The sequence below is a fragment of the Conger conger genome, chromosome 10 (genome assembly GCF_963514075.1).
Source record: "Conger conger chromosome 10, fConCon1.1, whole genome shotgun sequence".
NCBI classification, from domain to species: Eukaryota; Metazoa; Chordata; class Actinopteri; order Anguilliformes; family Congridae; genus Conger; species Conger conger.
The window spans coordinates 7,315,581-7,339,200 of NC_083769.1; the positions used below are offsets into that span (position 1 = coordinate 7,315,581).

A 23,620-nucleotide genomic window follows, 5' to 3' on the forward strand; every position below is an offset into this window, starting at 1 on the left:
GTTGTCTGTCGAGCTAGGGCAAACAGAGATGGCCTGATCTATCAGTTTCACTTAGCGATGGCAGGAACATCTTCATTCACAACCTCATTTGTTGTCTCAAAACTAAAGTGCCATTTACCTTGTGTACTTCAGGTCTAGCGAGGTGTGGAAATTGATCTTATCTGTGAATGATTGGTTTGTTGAGGAAACAGGTTGTAGACCAGGATGGAGCTGGTTTGTTGTCGTTTTAAAGCACGTCCCTGTTGAAAAAGACCAATGCGTTTCACACATTTAGCCCGTGTTAGGAGCATTCCCACCATCATAAAACATGGACACTGCTACACAGGAGGGGACAAGTACTCCCTCATGGGTTTGCTCAGAGGCACTCTGCGATAAGAGGGAGTAATAACACCAACAAATCCGACCCCAACGTTCTGTGTTAATTCACAACCAACCGAAAGCGGAACCCTGCCCTGTCACAGTAACAGTTCGAGGCCGGGCTGAAAACGTATTTCGAAATCCCGAAAAGTTGAACGACGTCGAGTTCGCATACAGCAGAACACGCTTTAATATAGGAAAACTAACCGCGGTGGCATTTCTCATTTTCTTTGATAGATACTGCGGTTACACACACTCGACAGAACCGAGGGACTCAGCTGTGCGCTAGACCGGCTGTGATGATGGATGATTACGGGCTGTAACCAGAGGCCATTTCTCCCCTGCGCTTCAGCCAACGTTCATCAGCGGCCTAAATAAAGACACTCGACACTCGCTCTACCTGCTGCAGCCAGCACCAGCATGTTAAATAATTACTCTCCTCCTCCTGTAATTTACTTATTTCCCCATGCATACGTAAAATATTCCTTAATAAACGGGCAATACCGCAGGAGAGGCGCTTTAGCTAATTCGGTTTTGCAAAGGTTAGGCGAACCATCGGTAATGTCATCGTGAAACCGAATCAGCGTCCTACAGGTTTGAAAGGACTTTTGACAGGCACGCTTCCTCACGCCGTTAACTGCACGTTTTACTGTAAATTACTCCTCCTAATCCCTGCCACCACGTGAGAGACCCCAGGGCGTATACTGTGTACTGCTCTCTCTAAATCTACTCCACTCACACACACACATGCATGCACACGCACACATACACTCACACATACACACTAACATACACTAACATACACACACACACTAACACACACACACACACACACACACATACGTGCACGGACACACACTCACTCGCACACACAGTCACACTCGCGCACATACACGCATGCGCACACACACTCACCACATACACGCACTCATGCACACACACACTGACACACACTGACACACACACTTTATCTGAATGGGGAGGGGGGAGTAACCACACAAAAATCTCAGGTCGTTTCTGATTCACGATTTTAATTTGCAGGAGACAATGGACCCATCCTTAAATAAAGCAGCTTTTTACAATATGTACAATCGAGTATTTTACAACGAGTTTGGTCACATGCACATAAAAAAAAAGAAGTGTACACATATTTACATATCTGCTCCTGAAATAAACATGTGAAAAGGCACAGAGAGCCCCAGCAGTGCACAGCACTGTGGATGTTCTGTAGGTCTGTTAATAATAGTAATAATAACTCGATATTTAGCTGACGCTTTTATCCAAAGCAACTAACAGTTGATTAGACTAAGCAGGGGACAATCCCCCCTGGAGTTAACCCGCGGGGTTAAAAGCCTTGCTCAAGGGCCCAACAGCTACACCGGGGCCTGAACCACCAACCTTCCGGGTCCCAGCCACTAGGCTACAGGCTGCCCCAGTCATGTACCTTAATCACTAGGCTACAGGCTGCCCCAGTCATGTACCTTAGCCACTAGGCTACAGGCTGCCCCAGTCATGTACCTTAGCCACTAGGCTACAGGCTGCCCCAGTCATGTACCTTAGCCACTAGGCTACAGGCTGCCCCAGTCATGTACCTTAGCCACTAGGCTACAGGCTGCCCCAGTCATGTACCTTAGCCACTAGGCTACATACTGCCCCACTCATGTACCTTAGCCACTGGGCTACAGGCTGCCCCAGTCATGTACCTTAGCCACTGGGCTACAGGCTGTCCCTCTGGTCCGTTGAAATGAGGTGTCCAGCTCACCATCTCCAGAAATGCTCCAGAATGGCAGTAGGGCAGAACCGTACAGGCAAGAAGTACAGTACACATTTCTATATACACATCGAGAGGGACTTCCATTTCCTCAGTACTCTTCACTTCAACAGCTGCTGAGGACCACCAAGGAATTGTCAGACAGACAACTGTTTGTTTGAGGTAAAAACAATAAAATAAAATAATGATGAACTTTTGAAAAAGTAAATCTAAAAGCTGTAATAACTCAACATCTGGTCAGTCAGGGCAAAGAGAGTTAATTAATGGCTGCATATTTTATAGATTGTTACGAAAGTATAGTGTTATTAAAGTGCAAGCAAGTATAAGACACAAGTCATATGCTATGACTACTTTGAGTAGCTGAAATAGTTTAAGAAAACTAAAACTAAACCCATTGTCAAGGATGTGTCTGAAGGTGCACATAAAATTCACCATTCACCAGTCTTTTCCCTCAGAAAGGGGTTATGAAGTAGGTATGATTCTCAAAAACTTTTATCCTCGCACTTCAAGTAAAAACGTTCGGAACAAGTGGACGGTTCCACATTTTGGAAAGGCCAGAAGTGGCGGTGTTAGATTTTTCATTACTTTCACTCTCTCTCTCAAGAGAACGGCATTTGCGCGTATCCCCGGGATGAACAGACCGGCCATGACCTCATAACTGCCAGCGGAAGCAGGCCTTTCCCTTCCCTGTTTATTATTGGGAGCGATACCCACAGGAGAGGCCAGATAAGGCAGAGGTGTGTTCCAGAGAGGTCGCGGGTCACCGGCTCTGAGAGAGGGAGAGAGTCGGGGCCTCAGAGAGAGAGAGAGAGAGGGAGAGCGGCCTCGCTATGGCGACGGGAGAGAGAGCTTCTCAGACGAGATACCGCACAGCCTCTTATCCCACCGCGCCTTACGGACCAGGAATGAGGAATGAGGCGATCGAGAAAACAGGCAGTGACGGAGCGCCTGCTTCCACAAGATCGGAGGAGTGAACTTAAAGCCCATCCACACCAAGAACGATAACACCTATAACCACATTACAGTGCATTCGGCTGGCGCTTTTATCCAAAGCGACTTACAGTTGATTAGACTAAGCAGGAGACAATCCTCCCCTGGAGCAATGCACGGTTAAGGGTTTTGCGCAAGGGCCCAACGGCTGGGCGGATCTTATTGTGGCTACACCGGGGATCGAACCACCGACCTTGTGGGTCCCAGTCATGTGCCTTAAACATTACGCTACAGGCCGCCCCGATAAATCTGAAATCCTGAACTCAAGTGGATGGCAGTGTCCACACCACGACTAAAACGACAGTGACGAACTGGTCGCTGGGACCAGTTTCAGAGCGATTTCTACCTGCATGAACGATAAAACACTGATAGCCAATCAAAATCCAATAGGGTGTCACTACTGGCAAAATGGCAGATAACAAGCCGTGGGACTCTACAGAAAGTTATCGTTCATCAGCGCGGATGCTCACATAGTTATGGTCATAGTTATTGTTATAGTTATAGTTCTTGGTGTGGATGAGCCTCTAGCCTTAGCTCAAGCAACGCATCATAAAATAACAATGATTACAATCTCATTACTGGGGCCCTGTAAGGAGGGAGGAGACAGTACCGCCAGTCAAACCAACAACCGTTTTAAAAATAATTTCCCTGAGGACCATCTCCCCAATAAAAACAGACCCACACTCCCTCCTCTATGACCAAAGGGGAAAGCACTTTAAATGCTTTAAAACTTCAGATACCAGCAAGATAACTGCAGATTACTCCATTGATAAAACATATATTTTCAAAACTTTCAGATAATATTCAGTACAAAATTACAAAATATAATAAGATGTTTGTAAGGTTTTATTGAACCAGGAAATTCTAAGGGATCTGTTTTTAAACTTTACAGGCATCTAAAGTGTTCCGTGACCCGGGACTAGTAGAGAATCGACGCATGTATACACATGCCCACACACGGCTAAATATACTCGCCACAGTCAGAAACATACCCTATGTATACAGTCATGGTTTCCGCTGCCAGGTACTACCGAGGGGGGTTAAAACTACAACCGACCTTCCCCACGGCCCTGACTGAGAGGCTGTGGGAGAACGCACACAGCAGGCGGGAAGCCGGCATGAATGCACCCGCAGGCCGCTTTTCTAAGGCTTCTAAAGATAGGGCGTATTGGCGAGGCCACGTGAGCAGCTACAGAGCTCAATCCCAACCCCCCGTTATGGGACCTGTCTGTCAGCACGCATCAAACTGCCTCTATCAACAGTGCCACCTTGGAGATGAATGAGTCGTTTGAGCGAAACTGTCATGAGTAGGTTCCATGACACCCCCCCCCCCACATACACACACACACACACACACATCCACAAGGCACCCAAGTATATCCGTGCCTCATCCCTGAGCCCTACAGTACAAAGAAACCACTGCTGACCCCCCCCTTCCATCAGCGTATTTATGTCAATATTAGACTTTGACCTCAAGGGCCAGTCTGGAGTCACTGCTCAAAGCACTGCTGGTTGATCCAGCGAGGACATCGCCAAGGAAACGGTCGTGTGACATGCTTTAACTTAAAATGCTATAGCGAGCTGTATCCAAATGTGTTAAAAGGTAATGTATTGAGTTTGCAAATGTGTTTGTGCTCCCTGTTCAGCCAAACCCGTAGAGGAAAGAATGAAGTGATATTGTATGGTACTGATAGCATGGTGACTGGTCAGCTCTAACTGTAAAAAGAACTGTGGCTTAACTGAGTCAGAAAAACAATAAGGAAAAAGCTCTGGGGACAATGTGTGTTGACTGGAGTAGACCAGGGTTGGGCCAGTGCAGCGCCTGGATCAAATCATTTTTCGGAAATTCATTAACCTATTCCCCCCTGTGAAACTGTGTGATTACTGAACGAAATGAAACATATTTTTACCAATATTCCGCAGTAATTATTATAATTATTTGACATTCTTGTACATTTAGTTTTTACTGAAAATGTGTTAACGTTTTAGGTGGTGGTAAAAGTCTCCAAGAACTTTTATGAAAACACATTACTGACCAAAAACAAATCATAGGTCATTCTGTTTCTCGATATTGGTGAAAACAGATGTAATCAGCAATCTGCAGAAACTTCAATTTGTCTAAAGGGTTCCAGTATTTCTGTATTAGCATTTGACCCAGGCCTGGTGTGTGTGTGTGTGTGTGTGTGTGTGTTTGTGTGCGCGCATACTCCTACTAACACAATCCCAGATACCAACAAGCAAGCAAGAATAACTCCAATATTTCCCACGTCTTGCAATTTTACTCAAAGTAACTAGCACAATATATAATCCTCCAGTTACACCTGACATATCAAGAGAGTTGTGATTAATGTCGCCTCTCCTGGTTGCAATAACTCCTCATATACCTGGGTTGCAAAACCCTCCCTCGAACTATAAAGCTTAGAGATGCCTCTCAAATCTCCAAGGCGAGAGGGAACGGTGCCAGGTATAAATCTGGATATAAAATGTGCCAGAATGTTCCATAGCGTGTACATTACCATATTAACCATACGGGGTCTGATTAAAGGATCAAGATGGTGGTCGGAAAAAATAAATAAAATAAAATCACGCATCCTGTATTGTAAATTTCACTGAGACGCACACACCTGACCTGTTCATTAGTCTTGTCACGCCTCCCTACTTAAGATGGCCGTCTCATGGGAATGGCGCAGTTATTAATATCCTTCTCACCGCAGAGCGAAACCCAGCAAACGGTCGCAATACTTATAGGAGAAGTACAGTACACATTCAGCGCCGTTAAAAACCGTCATCTTTGAAATAAAACACGTGCAGTCCTCATCCAGCTCTGTTTACAGTCAGTGTTTTATCACAAAATTAATAAAACGTCGAGTTGAAACACCACATAATAAACCACACTGCTAGTTTGGACAATGGAAAGAATAATTTTAGGTTGTTATTGAAAATGGCATGTTTAGAGATATAAGGTTTTACCTTGGCACCAATAATTACACTTGACTGTAATAATCACTGTTGTACACAAAAAACGGAATTCTCAGGAAGAGCATAAAACGCAGCTCGAAATTTCCATTTTCCAATGAGCATTATGCTTTTATACGACTTTATTAGTCCTTGAGTTATGAAACTCTGGCAGTACGTAGAGTCGAATGTGTTTTTACAAAACAAAATAGAATTAAATTAAATAAAAGAAATAAAAGAAAATAAAAATTCATACACACGCCCGCACACAAGTACAGTATAAGTACAAATATAGACCAATGCGTTAGACGACAATCTACTGCTTTCCTGAATGCAGGCCCGGTGTTTATGTTGACGTTAGATTAGGCATCCTTGCTGCAATGCAAACCTCCCCATCGCGGCCGCACACCGCTGTAAATCTCCGGGCTCACAGGAAGCGCGCACATTAGCCGGGGAAGCGGACAGCTGTAAATCTGCGGATGTTCTGTCCCACAATGCCACGGGGGGGCCCATGCAGCCGCTGGGCAAGGGAGGCTGGTCTCCTGTCACAGCGTGCTCCGCTTCAGCTAACAAGGAGCACGTCGTCCGACACCCAGCCTGACCCAATTCCAACCACCGCCTCCCCTTCCAACATACATATTCATCAGTCCTTAACGACCAGGCGGGCGAGGGGCGGCAACAGCTTATAATTGGTTCCCATTTTTCCCCACAGAGACAGTCTCGCTGCTCCCCAGCACTGTGTCTGCCCGCCGTCGCTAATGTGCCGGCACCATCCGGAACATTCCGCCGGCCGTCTGAGGAAATTCAAGGGGAGGATCTGAATGCAGCACCAAGGAATCCTGTCACTTAGCGAACTATGGATGTTGGGGGAGGGGGTGGGGGTGAGGTAATGTGCAGAGGATACAGACACTAGCAGGGCATCCAGCTTCTGAGTGCGGCCCCCCACCGAGGCACGAGGACTGACACCGCCATCGCCCAGCGGAGCTCTGAGGGTCCGGCTGTTAGTTTTTAAAAGGACCTATTCTCAGCCGAGGTAGCGAATGAAACTGACAAAATAATTCACAAGGAATGAGGAGAACTTCACAGGCATATTTTCCGTGCCCGGGGAGGGCTGGACGCAGATGCTGACTCCTCACTTACGGGAAGCGTCCGCAGAACAACGTGCCCCTCCCTGAGGACAGACGGAAGACCAGGGAGAGGAACTGTAATTACGTGAGGAACGTACGCTCGACAACTGGGCCTGTGTGCGGCACAAGGCACGTATAAAGTGCTTTATGTGCATTCTGGCATTGTCACGCACAGGCACGGAGCAGACCCAAACAGCAGCTACCACACACTGCCTCCTCTTCTGGCTCTAGTTAATATGTTAGTACAGCGACGTTTAACGTAGCACTTTCTGGTGGCCACACCGCCTGTTCCCTGAAGCTAATCCCGTCCTGCGGAACCCTGCGGAACCCGCAAATGGTTCCCCAATCCCCCAGGAAGGATGTCAGGGTGAGGGAGTGGGCGCGAAATATCGGGCGGTTCCATTCGATCGTGCCGTCTGCTCCGGAGACGTCTGAAAGGAGGAAAAACACCACCTGCAGTGAGCAGCAGGGGCAGAACCCGGACCTGCAGCGAGCAGCAGGGGCAGAACCTGGACCTGCAGTGAGCAGCAGGGGCAGAACCGGACCTGCAGCGAGCAACAGGTGCAGAACCCGGAGCGAGGGGGCGGACTTTCTGTCGGGTCTGGGAGTCGGCCGCTTTGAAAACTTGTGAAAGCGACGGGAGTAAAGAAAAGATCCCACGTCCACGCTCTCTCACGGCTTTGTCTTTGGAGACAATCGCTCGCCACAGTTTGCCACAACCTCGATGAGTCACAGCGCAGGCAGTGATAAAACTGGAAAAAAACTATAACTGTTTCTTGAAAAAAAAAAAAAAAAAAAAAGGTTTCAGTGAAAGATTATAAACCTCGTTGGACAAAATACTAATCTCTGTGTTGTTAACATTGCAGTCCTATATTGGGATTTATTGTTTAATAATATAATATAATAACGTGTTATTTAGCTGATGCGTTTATCCAAAGTGACTGACAGTTGATTCAACTAAGCAGGGGACAATCGCCCCTGGGTGAAGGGCCTTGCTCATGGGCCCAACAACTGTGCTCATAGCTTATAGCAGCTACACCGGGGCTTGAACCACGGATGTTCCAGGTCCCAGTCATGTAGCTTAGCCACAAGGTTGCCCCAACCAGAACCTCCTCCCCTTACAACCCATAGATCCTTCTGGAAGAGTAGCTGGAGCGCCTATAGAATCAGTGCTGTGGAAGCAACTAGCACATTTAGGGCTCTCTGCCGTCCATGGGAATGAAATGAGAAGCATCTCTTCTCTGAAGTCACTTCCAACGGTTCTCACGTAGAGACAAGCCTCCCCGGACCGGTGGATGTGCCATCACCTTTTCCTGCCCACCTTGGCGAGCCAGATCTTCACAGACATGTCACTGCACAGGGGGAGAGAGAAAGAGAAGGAAAGAAAGAGGGAGAGGGAGAGAGAGAGAGAGAGAGAGGTGGGAAGAAAGGAAAACAGATTAGACAACTGGCAGCATTTGTTAAGGCGTCGCTGTAATTTTCACACAACGACCAAGGACCCCGAGAGTCACACAATGAAAACAAACACCTTCAACAAAGAATTGTGACATTTCCATCCCCAATTACCGATCTGGGCCCGGATCCAAAACCAACACCGGAATAATGCAACCCGCGTGTGAAACTAACACACAGAGCTGTATTTCTCTTTTCCCTCATCAAAACAGAACAAAAACCCCATTTAGCTCACAAAACAAAATTACAAAAATTATGGAGAATATGATACTGGCGGGGATTTTAACTTCTCAGCAACTTGGTTCTCTCCCCCCCCCCAAAGAACTCTAGCCGTCAGCTTAATCTTCATTCGCCGCACGGCGAGTTTATGCGATGCTAACAGCAGACGCTAATCGCGTTACCTTTCGGATAAGCGGATCCGCATACGACAGCCTGCACCAGAGAGCATGGCTGCTGCTTGCTGAACGTCAATTAGGGGGATTTACGTTGCCGGGGCGTACAAACGGGTTAGAAACAGAACGTGTTTGTGTAGCAAAGACTCGACACAAACTGGGCCGCGACGGGTGGAGGGGCAGAGGGTCATGCATGGAGGTAAGCGAGGAAAGGAGGAAGATGGGAAAAGAGAAGTGCAAGAGCGAGTGACTGTACCAGAGGGTGAGAGGCGCTACTGAAGGCTCATGGGAGGCTGGTGGCTCTGGCTTTTATAGCCAGGACTCGTCTGGGCAAGCAGGGGGTGTGTGGAACATAGCTCCACACATAGCCCAGGAACATAGCTCCACACATAGCCCAGGAACATAGCTCCACACATAGCCCAGGAACATAGCTCCACACATAGCCCAGGAACATAGCTCCACACATAGCCCAGGAACATAGCTCCACACATAGCCCAGGAACACAGCTCCACACATAGCCCAGGAACATAGCTCCACACATAGCCCAGGAACATAGCTCCACACATAGCCCAGGAACATAGCTCCACACATAGCCCAGGAACATAGCTCCACACATAGCCCAGGAACATAGCTCCACACATAGCCCAGGAACATAGCTCCACACATAGCCCAGGAACATAGCTCCACACATAGCCCAGGAACATAGCTCCACACATAGCCCAGGAACATAGCTCCACACATAGCCCAGGAACATAGCTCCACACATAGCCCAGGAACATAGCTCCACACATAGCCCAGGAACATAGCTCCACACATAGCCCAGGAACATAGCTCCACACATAGCCCAGGAACACAGCTCCACACATAGCCCAGGAACATAGCTCCACACATAGCCCAGGAACATAGCTCCACACATAGCCCAGGAACATAGCTCCACACATAGCCCAGGAACATAGCTCCACACATAGCCCAGGAACATAGCTCCACACATAGCCCAGGAACATAGCTCCACACATAGCCCAGGAACACAGCTCCACACATAGCCCAGGAACACAGCTCCACACATAGCCCAGGAACATAGCTCCACACATAGCCCAGGAACATAGCTCCACACATAGCCCAGGAACATAGCTCCACACATAGCCCAGGAACATAGCTCCACACATAGCCCAGGAACATAGCTCCACACATAGCCCAGGAACATAGCTCCACACATAGCCCAGGAACATAGCTCCACACATAGCCCAGGAACATAGCTCCACACATAGCCCAGGAACACAGCTCCACACATAGCCCAGGAACATAGCATACATACACACACACACACACATACATACATACATACATACACATACACACATACACACACACACACACGTGGACACGCACACACATATACACACACACGCAAATGTACACGCATGCACACGCACACAGACATGTACACACACGCGTGCACACACACACATGTACACACACATGCATGCACACGGCCACAAACACACACAGAAAAGAAAGGAGTAGGAGAAGTGTTAGAAGCAGCCGGAAGGTTAGTAGAGTGGTGAGCTTGTTATCCCATGCACATACAGTATCTGAATGAATGAAACACGCTGGAGATTCCTGCCACCATGAGTCCACCTTGCCAAACACACTTCAAACACAACCCTCCATGCATCCACCCTATCAGATACAGCGCAGAGACATTACAAATCCTCATTGCAGTTACACAACCATACAAAGACAGGAGAAGAATGGCAAGACAGTAAGGCTATGCTGAGATACAGATTACTAACCAGGCTTCCATGACTCATATGACCTTATAGGATGTGGTACAGGACCTACTCCCAACAGCTAGCATCTCAAATGGAACATTCTAACATTCATGCTAAGACCATCTTGCAGCTTATACACCAGGCCTCCATTGCATGGATTACTTTTTTCTGACACTTAATGCAGATAAACATTCATTTGATTTTATTTCTGTCATGAAAAAGCCTGCTGCTCCTCAGCCAATCCAGTGGCTTCTTCTGGTCTCCAGTAGCAACTGCACATCAGCTGTATCTGAAAGCTAATCAGCCCCATTGTTTCTCTCTCTCTCCGAAAGCGCTGTTTCACTGTGGCGTGTCATAAAACCACCATGGCTGGCCTGCCAGCTCAGATAACAGCTCCCATCTCCGAAGGGAATAATTTCAGAGATATCCGGCTAAAACTCAGTTTCCTACACTTTTCAGTTGACCCCAAATATGACATCATTCAGGCCCTGGTGATTGTGATGTAATGGCTTTAACCCCACCCCTGAACTGCACAGCCCTTGCAGGTTGCCAGGTTGAGGGGAAACCCTCATTCCCCTGCATTCACCCCCATTTTTCCTGCCCTAAATGGCTCTCTCGTCGCCCCCCTCCCTCCCCCGTACCTGGAGGCAGTGAAGATCTGCCTGGAGTTGGTGCAGATGGCGTTGATGGGGCTGTCGTGACCTTTAACCTCTCCGACAGGGGTGAAGTTGTCCACGTTCCACACCTTCAGCGTGCCCCCCCTGCAGCCGCTGAGGAGCATGGATCGGTTCGGGACGTGGGCCAGGGCGCAGACCCAGTCTTTGTGCGCATTGGGGATTTGCTGGAAGTAAAGCAGGAAGGAGCTCTGTGAGACAATGGGCCTCGGGCAAGAACATTTTCCTGTTCTTATCGCTAATTTCTCTGGCTTTCTTTCGTACAACGGGCTCGTACGAGTGTGCCATATCGGATTCAACAAACTCCAGACTTCAGAAAACTTTCCGAAATGAATATGTCCGTGATAATACAGTATACAGTATGGTAGGTGGGTCCAGTTAGATAGATGGCCAATGGGATTAACAAGAACAAGGGACATATGTTTTACCAAAACTATGTGGTAGACCAACAAATGTATTCTTTGTTGATGAATTTATTCTCTTATTCCTCCTAAACTGTCCACTAAAATACGTTTCAGAGAACATTTGAGGTGAGAAATGAATTAAGTTGAGAGACTTTTGTATGGTTTTAATAGGGGCTCAAAACAATAGTATAGCTGCCACTTCCTTTGGTGAACGTATAAGGTCTCAATTGCCATATGGATTTCACAGTTAATGAACTTCTCTCTCTTTTGATGAATAATTTTGCAGCCCAAGTTTTCTTGTAGAAATGCCAGGGACAGCACACTTCAATGGATGAGCCAAACCTGCTCTCTCGCTTGTTGCCAACTTCATTTTCATCTGCAAAACGCAATCCATTGAACTCCTCATGACAAAAAATTTGACAAAATTACAGGGATAATTATTGGGGCGCTTACTTGGTAAGTTTAAAGAACCCTATCAAATGAAATAGCAAGTAACAGGTTCAACCGTTTTCCTCTGAACACACATCATGTCAAACCACGAAGTGGACAGTCTACAGTGGCAGAAGACATAAGTCTAAAAAATAAGTCTAATAAATACCTAATGAAGTGCTCTCCGAGTGTATATCCATGTGTGTAGACTCTAGGCAATGAATGGACTGAAATCGAGCCCATAATGCGAGCACACACCGAGAACCAGCATAAATTCCAAGAGTGAAGATGTGCCTCCATGTTCTATAGCGTTCTTACACAAGAACCCCACCCCCCCTTCCTCCTCCCCAGAGGAGGAAATGCCTGAGGGATGTCAAGTCCAACCATTTACATACATTACGCAGAGAGCTAATGGGCCCGTAACTCTCCATTCTGGCTCCAGAGGTGGCAGTCGCTTAAACTTGCCTCCAGCCTTCGGCACTCTGTGAGACAGCACTCGCGCCATGAAGCACATCTGGATTGAACATGCGTGTAAAACACTTTAACTCTTTAAGTACTATGCACATGTGAAAACCCCTACAGCAGGCCCCTAAGATTTGGCCAATGTGTGTTCCTAGCTGAAACATAACAATCAAAATAAATCAATTTTGTTCAGAATGAATTGATGACAAAAGTGATGTTTCCCCTTGAAAGGCCCACACACTTCAGCAGTCCCTTCCTGGGTTTAGTATCTAAAACGACCACAAAATGTTTACAAAGAGCAGTGACGTAGGTCCCTAACCCTGCCCCGAGAGCCCAATTCCCCCTCCCCCTTCGCCTCCTGTGGTCAGCTCACTGTGTTAGCATTTAGCGACATCAAATAATTATGAGAAAAAAAACGTCATATCACGTGGAAAATCATTTCATAAACAACTCGGAAAAAAAGCAGTTAGACCCTAAAATATGCACACATCTACCAAAATTGCAGTTGTTTTACTTAGTAGTATGGAACACAAACAGAAAGTTCCTGGACGACATCAAACAGGGAAAAATATGAGTGGGCCTTTAAACACCATCAGTAATCTGCCGGAATCTTCCGGAATCTTCCCGGCGTCTGAGGGGTTATGGGTATGGGATAACTGCTCCAGGTGAGCCGTCAGAACGGGGGACGGGGCCGGGCCTGAGGGGCGCTGGGACAGCCCTCCTGCCTGGGCAGAGAGTGCCACTTCAGCTCTTAATGTGCGCCCGCATCCAGCCGCCCGGGGACATCTCCACAGGAAAGGCTCTCTCACACTGCTGCTGCAGCTCTGCGCCCAGAGCGGTGTTAACGGCAGGGCCTCCTGTGATGCCCAGGACCCTCCTGTGACTCTCTTTCACAACAGCACGTTCCCTTCTCCCGGACTCCATACTGGCACTGCTCGCATCTCTTCTCAGCTGTCAGCTGCTAACCGACCAACTGTAGTACCTTCTACCCGGCAAAGACACATGCATGTGGCTTCTCCCGACTGCATCTACTGTACATACTGTACATTTTTATAGTGGATAGATTTGTATTTTTTCCTTACATTACAACATTAGCAATGAGCTATTAGCAATATGCAATTCCATGTCCAGTTTACCATCACCACTGGACCTGAAGTTAGGGATGGAAACATTTTCTTAGATTATTTTCTTTTTTTAACACACACACACACACACACACACACACACACATATATACAAGATATCCTGTACAAGGTGGAGAGAAATATAAAAAAAAGATTTGTGTTTTGACTGGATTGCCGTGACTTTTGAATTATAATGTTGAAAGAAGTGTATGTAGAGGCTAAACATTACCAGGAGCAGTGGTAAAACTTCAAGAGGCTTTTTTTTTTCATTGGCAAGTAGCCATAACAATGTTTCATAACAGAACTCAAGCTCAAGGTAAACTTGAGAATGTGTTATGACGCATTGTTTTGGTGACTTGCAATTTTATTTTTTTAACATTATTTGAGGACGTTTTACCACTTCTCCCAGTAGTGTAGCAGAATTACGCCCTATTACAACTGACTGATATTATAATACATTTCAATATAGGCAAAAGGAATTCTGACTAATTGTATTTTTTTTTCTTGGATTCCTTACTGTCTCTCTCTGGTAGAGTTGTTACGGGCTGACAGCACAGCAGGACCCTGAACATTAACACACTGTGCTGTGTCAATGAACAGAAAATATCACATTTTCACTCAGTGAGCACTTTATTAGGTATTTCTTAGACTTATTTTTTAGACTCATCAAGTCTTCTGCTGCTGCAGCCTATCCACTCAGAGGTTTGAGGCGTTGTGTGATCAGAGGCGCTCTTCTGCATACCACTGTTGTAATGTGTGGTTATTTGCGTTACTGTCACCTTCCTGTCAGCTTTGACTAGTCTGGCCATTCTGCTCTGATGTCTCATTAACAAGGCGTTTCTGCCCACAGAACCACTGCTCACTAGATGTTTTTTGTTTTTCGCGCCATTCTCTGCAAACTCTGGAGACAGTTATGCATGAAAATCCCAAAAGATCAGCAGTTTCTAAGATACTCAAACCACCTTGTCTGGCACCAACAATCATTCCATGGTAATTTTTTCCCCCATTCTAATGGTTGACGTCAACCTTAACTAAAGCTCTTCACCCGTATCTGCATGATTTTATGCATTGCACTGCTGCCACATGATTGGCTGATTAGATAATCGCATGAATAAGTAGGTGTACAGGTGTTCCTAATAAAGTGCACAGTGAGTGTATGTTTGTAACAAATCAATGGAATGCTTGTAAAGAGATTTTTAAAAATTCAAATTCACTTCATTTAGTACACGTGTTACATGTGAAATAATTGTTTTTTGCTTTCAAGAACAAGCTACTGTAAGCTACTGTACTGGTTTAAATATGCAGTAACACTGGATTAACAGGCACTATAATTTAAATGTATTGTTTCCATTCACGGCATCTACATTGACAGACGCTGCTATTTAACACAGTGTAAAACTATTGTATTGATAGAAACAGTCTAGCCAACACAGGTTTGCATGCATTTAGCATGCTAACCAGGAAAGAAAGCTGCCATTCCAGCATTTACAACCTTGAAAATGAAATATACTGACAATCAAAGCGCACGCAGCTTAAAATAGCTTTTAAAAGCAGCCAGAGCTTGGTTAACAGGACATTATAAACAAGGCCTCTTCGCCGATATTGATGCGTATATCAAATTGGCATATTGAGATATAAGCGAACTGGAAGGCAATATCCCTTGCAATAAACCTCGCACAGAGAGAAAGGAACTAACTTAATTACAACATGGCACTTCTATTCCTGTCAAACCCCCATATCCCCAGAGATGCTGTGACAGACCAGATCTATGTTTCCTACAGAAGACAGGAATTGAATGCACAACACAAAAGTTTTTTTGTTCCCCAAGTACAGAATTTTTATTCGATCTGTCATCATTTCTTGGGAAGTGGATTAAACTCTCAACAAAACCGGCGGTCAACCGCCGCCTCTGTAAAAGGTCTTAATCACGAAACAGACAGGAGAAGATCAGGGAATGGACAGCGCGCGATTTCTGCCAATGCCCAAGGTTCTGGAGAACAAAAAATCCATGCACTATGCAACCCCGCTGTCCCGTGTAATAATTCACCACTTGAGCCCTTGACTAACCAGGCGCTGTGGGTTTCTCCATCACGCCCTCTGAGCGAGGGCATTGTCCCCGCAGAAGGGATTTGTCAGATCTTATCCTAAAACTCTATTAATATCTGCCAGGCTTATGGGATACAGTTCTGCTCTTGCCGGACGTAGTCAGTTTATTATATCTCTTGGGACGAACCTGCTGCAGTCCTAGGGAAGGCACTGCACTGAGGGACGGACCACGAGCAGCCTGGGAGACTTCATCAGCACGCCCCAGCTTGCTCTTCAGAAAAGGCCCACACGCACCAGCGTTCTCTACCTGGTTTTAGCATCTAAAATGGCTGCAAAACCTTTGCAAAGAGCAGTGATGTGGGTCCCTAACTCTGCCCCCCTTTGGTAGGCTCTGTATTAACATTAGCAACGTCAGCCAATAATTATGCAAAAACATACGTCATGTCACATGGAAAATCATTTTACAAATTGCTCTAATAAATAACAGTTAGACCCTAAATATGCATACTTCAACCAAAATTGCGATAGTTTTACTTGTATCAGTATGGAACACAAATTGAAAGCTTGAAAACAAAAAAATATTATATAGACTATATATATAGACCTAATTTTTTAATCAGATGGCAAGGCAACCTTCCAACAGGGGCCCTTCTGTCAATAACCAAACACCAGAATGGCTAGCCACAGTTTTCATTTTGTTATTGTTATTGGATTTTGTCATCAAGCTTTGGTTTGTATTGCAAGCCAAAATACTTGAAATACTGCAAATACCCAAATCTTCTGCCATTATTGATCAATAGAGACATTCTGCCATTATTGATCGATAGACATTCTGCCATTATTGATTGATAGAGACATTCTGCCATTATTGATCGATAGAGATATTGTGCCATTATTGATTGATAGAGACATTCTGCCATTATTGATCGATAGAGATAGCCACGCTAATCACAGGCGTTACACCCATACATACAATGAGGTTTTTTGTTTTTTTTTCCTTAAATGGATTTGCCTGATTTGAAATGTACGTTATAGTTATTGACATTCATTTGAATATATATTTGATGGATACATCCCTCTGTAATAATTTCAGCCCATTTGCAGTCACTTTAAAGCCCCCATCAACAGCAGACACAGTATTTTCCTAAATAAAAAGATTAAATATTTTTAGATTACACAGCAGATTTCTGTGCTAAATCAACTTTAACAAAGATTATATAATCCTCGTAAAAGTGTCAGGGACGCTCTGAAAACTGATTTTTTTACACCGAATATTTTGCTGAGCACAGCCAAGAAAATCCATTTTTTCCCTGCAAGGGAAAACAAACCAAGCCAAAGAGCTCAATTTTAGTCTCCTCAGACCTCAAAATCATCTTCCAGAAGGACTCGGAGTCTGTCGCATTGGCTTCTGGTGAACTCCGAGCCAAACTTCCCATCGGCATTACTCAGCAGCGAGGGCCAGAAGTAATTTCTCAGAATTTTCTCAAGCCCGTCTCTCAAAGAGGCCAAAACTGTGAAAGGCGGAACAGATTGTTGATCTCTGGACAGTTTTCACCTCCCATTTCATCCAGTGAACTTTGTCAGCGCTGTATCTGGTCTTATCATCATTCCCCTGACTTACCAGAGCTCCGAGGAAGGTTCAAAACCTCTCTAGTCTTTTAATAACATTCTCCTGCTTTTGGCCTCCTAACAACTTCAGTTCGTAATGACAGGGTGAAGAGATCAGATCAACTTCTTCAGAAAGTCGGGAGCTATTCATTTAGTAATCATACAATTGAACACAAGACAAAAAGTTAGCAGTTTGTACCTTTTAACCATTAAGACATTCACCGTGACCTCTCAAAAGACGTCAGGTGTCAGGTTAGGTGTCCGTTGACCAGGCACTGGCCTCAGAACTGGAGTTGGTCTCCGGGCACTGCACAGTGGCTGCCCACTGCTCCTAAGTAACTAGGATGGGTCAAATGCAGAGGACACAGGGTTCTTCCTCTCAATAAAAACGAAAACATATGGCCCAACTTAGGTTGCTAATACAAAGGGTTGAATACTTATTAATAATTCTGAATACATCTAAACACGTCATTTCATTTTGACAACACAGACTTCACTAACACAGCCAAATGAGAAATTTGGCTGTGTTAGAGAAAAGGGAGTGAAAACTTTCCTGAGGGCACAGTGCACATCATCCTCCATACCTATACACAACATTAGGACCTCACAAAGATAGCACAACGTGAGCCAGGGGGTTCCCGGCATTCATTCCGCATACACTTCACCATGCTGTATGGACTTCGCCACACGTTTGAAGGAACAATCGGGAGAGCAATCAGGAGAGCGTAGGAACAACAGGCGCAGTGAGCTCCCCCAAGCCGCCGCTTTCTCACAGCGCGGCTGCTGGCACACGCTTCCGGGCCAATCGGAAGGCGGTTAAACGCACCACGGAGGGAGGTAATTACGACCGAGCATCGCTCCAGCAGCCTGCCAGATGAACGCTCGGATTAGGAGCCGCGGATCCGCTCGGCCTTAATGAGGAACTGGGTTTACTCTGTTTCCCATAATGACGTCCCTAAGGCAGCCAGTGTTTCGGTCTTGTTGCTCCCTGATATTCTGAAGCTCGTCTCTGCTAGTTTCTTGATCCTACGTACAGTGCGGTATGATTATGTTCTGTTGCACCTATGAAGGCAGGTGTTTTAATGAGGCGTTCTTAACTTGCGTGCTTTGTTATTCCCCATATTCCCTTTATAAAATTTCAACCGCTTACATATTTTCAAAACATGTACTCAAAGGGCATTCTGGGAATTGTGCTGTTATTTGTGCCTGCTGGCCTGAAGGCGTTGCACGTCTCACACTACCCACAATGCCTCAGGAAAGCCTCAAGTGCAGGTGTATCGCTCTCCTTTAGCTCTCTTGTTCAAAGTTTTAAGTCTTGAAGAGAGACACTGCCCCTTTGTGCTCAGAGAGTTTCTCTCTTCTGGCTAACTCCGTTTCCCCACATTTTGATCAATGACCTTTTCCATTCTAGAAAGTTTAACAAACTAATGTGCTAATTAGTAATCCTGTCACCATTCACCGCAAGGTAGCAAGGCAGGCGATCTGAATACTTAATAAAGGTCCACCAGTACAAGATCACATTTAGTGAAGTCTACAAAACAGGAAAAAGTCTCCACTAAATGAGCTGTGCAACACTGTTATAGAGAAGTATAGATAAATATAGATAACAGGGGCACGCTTACTGTGCTAGAATTTCAAAGCATAGGTCTCTGAGAACAACTTCCGTAGCAAGAGCTGTTAATCTGGAATAGACAATACTTTCACAACCTCATTTACTGCAAAGTTAGAAAGCAAGAGATCCTATCAAGGGAAATTGACAGCTCATTCATGCTTTTTTTTAATTTAGGTATTTCTCTGAAAGATCTTATGAAATGCATTCAGCAAATAATTGCACTGTACATATCGAGTTCTTTGAAATTCATTCACGCAACCACAGATTTCTCAGAGACGTTATTGCACTATTAATGGTATAGTCTTCATCTTTACCATGTGAAATTAACATTTCATTTATTTAAATACCTAGCCAGCAGCAATTACAGTACATTATTTCTTAATAATCTAGACATATGGAAATAATAGTATGTAATTACAACTAATTACAATGAATATTATTTGCACACACTCATTTCACAATCTGTAAAGAAATGTTCTGCCAGTGATATTCAGAACTTATAAATCTCTTATAAATGTCTTATAACTTATAACTGTCTATAAATCCCCACTCAGTTTTATGTCTTTTACATGATTAAAAAAACTCATTACTCCCGATCTCATTTATCCAGAACACAGAACGACAAAACAACCTTCAGGGGAAACTATATTGTAGCGCCATTGTGGCATCAGTGCCCAAAATACAGAACAGCAATGACCTCAAATGTTTTCGTTACCCTGGTGGCCACCATCAATAAACCCTCCAAGCTCATTTCAGAAGATTGATGCAGTATCCTACCAGCCCCAAACACAGGCCTCTGTCTCTGGAGCACAAATGAAAATTGCTGATGGGGTCTTGACATACAGCGCCGTAAATTGCCCAAAGAAACAATAATTGTGCACTAAACTGTCACTTCTTTCCAAGCACTTTCCAATACCTACCGGCGAGAGCCGAGAGTAACGTATTGCCCCTTCGTACTTTCGGCCGGTGGAGATAGAGGGAGAACAGGGGGCGTAATTAACGGTGGAACATCTGAAGTCAGCGGGTCTGAATTTAAGGCTGTGTGTGTTACTCTGTCTCACTCTCACGGGTTCAGCGATGGCAGTGCGGTGTGCTGGCTTGGGAAGCCGGGATGTTGCTCAAAGATTTCAGATTTTATTCCCACGTAGGACAGCACCACTCTACCCTTGAGCGAGGTACTTAACTTGAGTTGCTTCAGCACGCTTCCAGCTATGTAAAAGAATCGGCAGGCATCAGGGCCCCTGTGCTCAAGTGCCCATGGGTTACTGTTTCTATGATACACTGCACACAGACAGGTGCAGGCACACACATACAGACAATTTAGGTATTTGGCAGATGCTTTTAGCCGGAGATATACAAATTCTCAAACACACACACTAGCACAAGCGCACTGTTACAACCTATTGTAAAACACACATAGACACACACGTACACATAAGCACGCACACACACACACACACTTTTGGCAGTCTCACTAAATCTGGACTGTGTCTCAGTGTACAGGTTAAAGTGGAAGAGTCCAGTGGAGCAGCCCAGAGTAAGTGAGACAAATGATGATTGTAGTTTTAATTCCAAAACTGAGGCCTGAGGCAGAACGCACCCCCATAGCCAGTGTCCCTGATGTTAACAAATGGTGAGGTAGTCTTGTCTAAGCCGAGGTCTGAAGTGGTACCAGTCATTGTACCCGGATCAGTTTATATCAGAGCTGAGTCCTAAGATGGAGACAGTGAGTGTACCTGGATCAGTTCATATCAGAGCTGAGACCTAAGATGGAGACAGTGAGTGTACCTGGATCAGTTCATATCAGAGCTGAGACCTAAGATGGCGACAGTGTACCTGAATGAGATCCCGCTGCTCCAGATCCCACTTCTTGATGCCATTGTCCCGGGAGCCACTGAAGAGCACGTCACCCTGGATAGCTAGGCACTCGATCCCGTCATAGTGCGGAGGCTCAAAGTTATGAGCAGGGACTACATTTCCCAGCATACCTTCTGCCACGTCAAACACCTTGAGCAAGGAAAAGACCAGAGAGACACAGTCAGCAAGAACAATAACACACAAAACACCCCCTAGTCCCAACAACAAGCACGCTGACGCACCCAACACCCACCGCACGCACGCACGCACGCACGCACGCACGCACGCACGCACGCACGCACGCACATACACACACACACACGCACACATAAGCACATGAACGAGAACACACACCACAAACACATAGAGATTCCATCTGTTATGTCCCCCTACCTTGACGTAGTGGTCCTTAGAGCCAGTGATGACCTGGTCTCTGCCTCCGGTGGACTGGCCCACTGTCAGGCACATCACCGACCCAATGTGCCCAGTTAGCTTCCCCGTGGCCTGCATCCTGTACCATATACCGCCAAATTCAACAGCGCACACACACAGGCAATGCGCTAAAATGCTGACACCACTGACTCAACCCATCCGACTACAATAATAATAACAAAAATAATAATTCGGTTATTTAGCTGAAGCTTTTATCCAAAGTGACTAAGCAGGCGAAAATTTCCCCTGCAGCAAGAGTTGTTCAAGGCCCCAACAGCTGTGTGAATCTTATCGTGGGTACACCAGGGACATGAACCGCCAACCTTCCTGGTCCCAGTCATGTACCTTAACCACCAGCTACAGGCTGCCCCAGTCATGTACCTTAGCCACTAGGCTATAGGCTGCCCCAGTCATGTACCTTAGCCACTATGCTACAGGCTGCCCCAGTCATGTACCTTAGCCACTAGGCTACAGGCTGCCCCGCAACACTGACAGACGTGACTCAACCGATCTGACTACAGCACTGACCCCGACACCTCACCCCGTCTGACTGCCACTCTGACACCAGCTGCACAGTATCAGGAGCAGTTTGTTAGCGTAGTCGTTAAGGTACATGACAGGGACCGGCAAGGTTGGTGAAGCCACAATAAGATCCACACAGCCGTTGGGCCCTTGAGCAAGGCCCTCAACCCTGCATTGCTCCAGGGGAGGATTGTCTCCTGCTTAGTCTAATCAACTGTAAGTGGCTTTGGATGACATGTAATGTAATGTGTTCCAGGCAGGTCCCCCCTCCCCACCTGCTGAGGTCCCAGGTCCTGACCGCGTTCCCCGCAGCGGCGTACAGCGCTGACCCGGTCGGGTTGAGGGCGATCTGGTTGACCTGGCACTCGCCGTGCGTCACCATGACGGTGCGGGCGGAGGCCCCGGCACACGCATCGCCGGAGATCACCTGACCCGAAGACCTGCAGGGGGGAGGGGTTAACCGTGACATTCAAAAAATAATACCGGTTGGTACAATTTCTGTTCTTTTGGCTCTGTAGTCCAGCACATTGTTCAGTGCAGACTGTCCTTGACTTTGAGGGTATTTACATTCATATCAGGTAATGTGAGTAGGAATCACATCTTTTTTTCCACACAATCACCTTTTTATTCATAGTCCCCTCCATTTTATGGGACCAAAAGTAATTGGACAGTAAACTTCTCAGCTGCTTCTGAATAGCCGAGTGTATTAAATCGCTTCCCTAGCGCAGGTATAAGAAAGCATTGTCCAACTTGGTGGACTGCCGAGTTAAAAGAAGAGAAAATGTACCAACTGTCCAAATACATACGGACTGCACTGTATATTGAAAAGGAATTGGCCCCCAGCCTGTTGGCAACTTAGTCAAACGAATGAAATTTCAGTGCTGGTTGCAACCTGTTTATTAATTAATTATCAGAAGAGCAGATCAGATTGGCTGACGGGCCCCCGCAGAGGCGTTTGATTGGTGGGAGCAGCGGGTGAGCCTTCAGTGCGACCGGCGGAGGAGGGGACTCTTACGTGAGGGTGCGAACACACTTGGCGGGGTCGCGGACGTCCCAAACTTTGATGAAGGAGGAGGAGACGGTGAAGACCAGGCGGGAAGAGGCGCAGTACTTCACGGACACCACGTTGTTGGGGTGGCCCCTCAGCGTGACCACCTCCTGCCCCGTCACCAGGCTCCACATCTTACAGGTGCGATCTGCAACCACGGACCAGAGGCTTAGAGAACCAGCACCACTCCACCATGGTCAGGGAGCACGTTCAGGGGTCAGGGAGCACGTTCAGGGTCAGGGAGCACGTTCAGGGGTCAGGGAGCACAGTCAGTGGTCAGGGAGCATGTTCAGAGTTCAGGGAGCACGTTCAGGGGTCAGGGAGCACAGTGAGCAGTCAGGGAGCACGTTCAGGGAGCACGATCAGGGAGCACCTTCCCGAGGTCAGGGAGCACGTTCAGAGGCCAAGGAGCACAGTCAGGGGTCAGGAAGCACAGTCAGGGAGCACGTTCAGTTGTCAGAGAGCACGTTCAGGGAGCACGTTCAGTGGTTAGGGATCATAGTCAGCGGTCAGGGAGCATGTCCAGTGGTCAGGGCGCACGTTCAGGGAGCACGTTCAGGGAGCACGTTCAATGGTCAGCTAGCAC

General features: G+C 46.4%; 1 protein-coding gene and 1 long non-coding RNA gene across 3 annotated transcripts in view; both read right to left on the reverse strand.

Annotated features, from left to right (window-relative positions):
* Positions 1 to 1,368: 1,368 nt before the first annotated feature.
* LOC133138362 (uncharacterized) lies at positions 1,369 to 7,815 on the reverse strand. The gene is made up of 2 exons (XR_009709727.1): positions 7,771 to 7,815; positions 1,369 to 7,709 (listed from the first exon to the last, which is right to left on the reverse strand). It is a non-coding gene; the product is annotated as an uncharacterized LOC133138362 (long non-coding RNA).
* The window catches only part of LOC133138361 (kinesin-like protein KIF21B), a 90,328-nt gene continuing 74,523 nt past the window's right edge, over positions 7,816 to 23,620 (reverse strand). For both annotated transcript variants that reach the window (XM_061257017.1, XM_061257016.1), the window contains exons 28-33: positions 23,002 to 23,182; positions 22,262 to 22,426; positions 21,426 to 21,543; positions 21,012 to 21,182; positions 11,458 to 11,657; positions 7,816 to 8,552 (exon numbers count right to left, since the gene is read on the reverse strand). In XM_061257017.1, the coding sequence (XP_061113001.1) occupies positions 8,504 to 8,552; positions 11,458 to 11,657; positions 21,012 to 21,182; positions 21,426 to 21,543; positions 22,262 to 22,426; positions 23,002 to 23,182 (884 nt within the window). In that variant the 3' untranslated portion in view covers positions 7,816 to 8,503. The remainder of the gene's footprint in view (positions 8,553 to 11,457; positions 11,658 to 21,011; positions 21,183 to 21,425; positions 21,544 to 22,261; positions 22,427 to 23,001; positions 23,183 to 23,620) is intronic.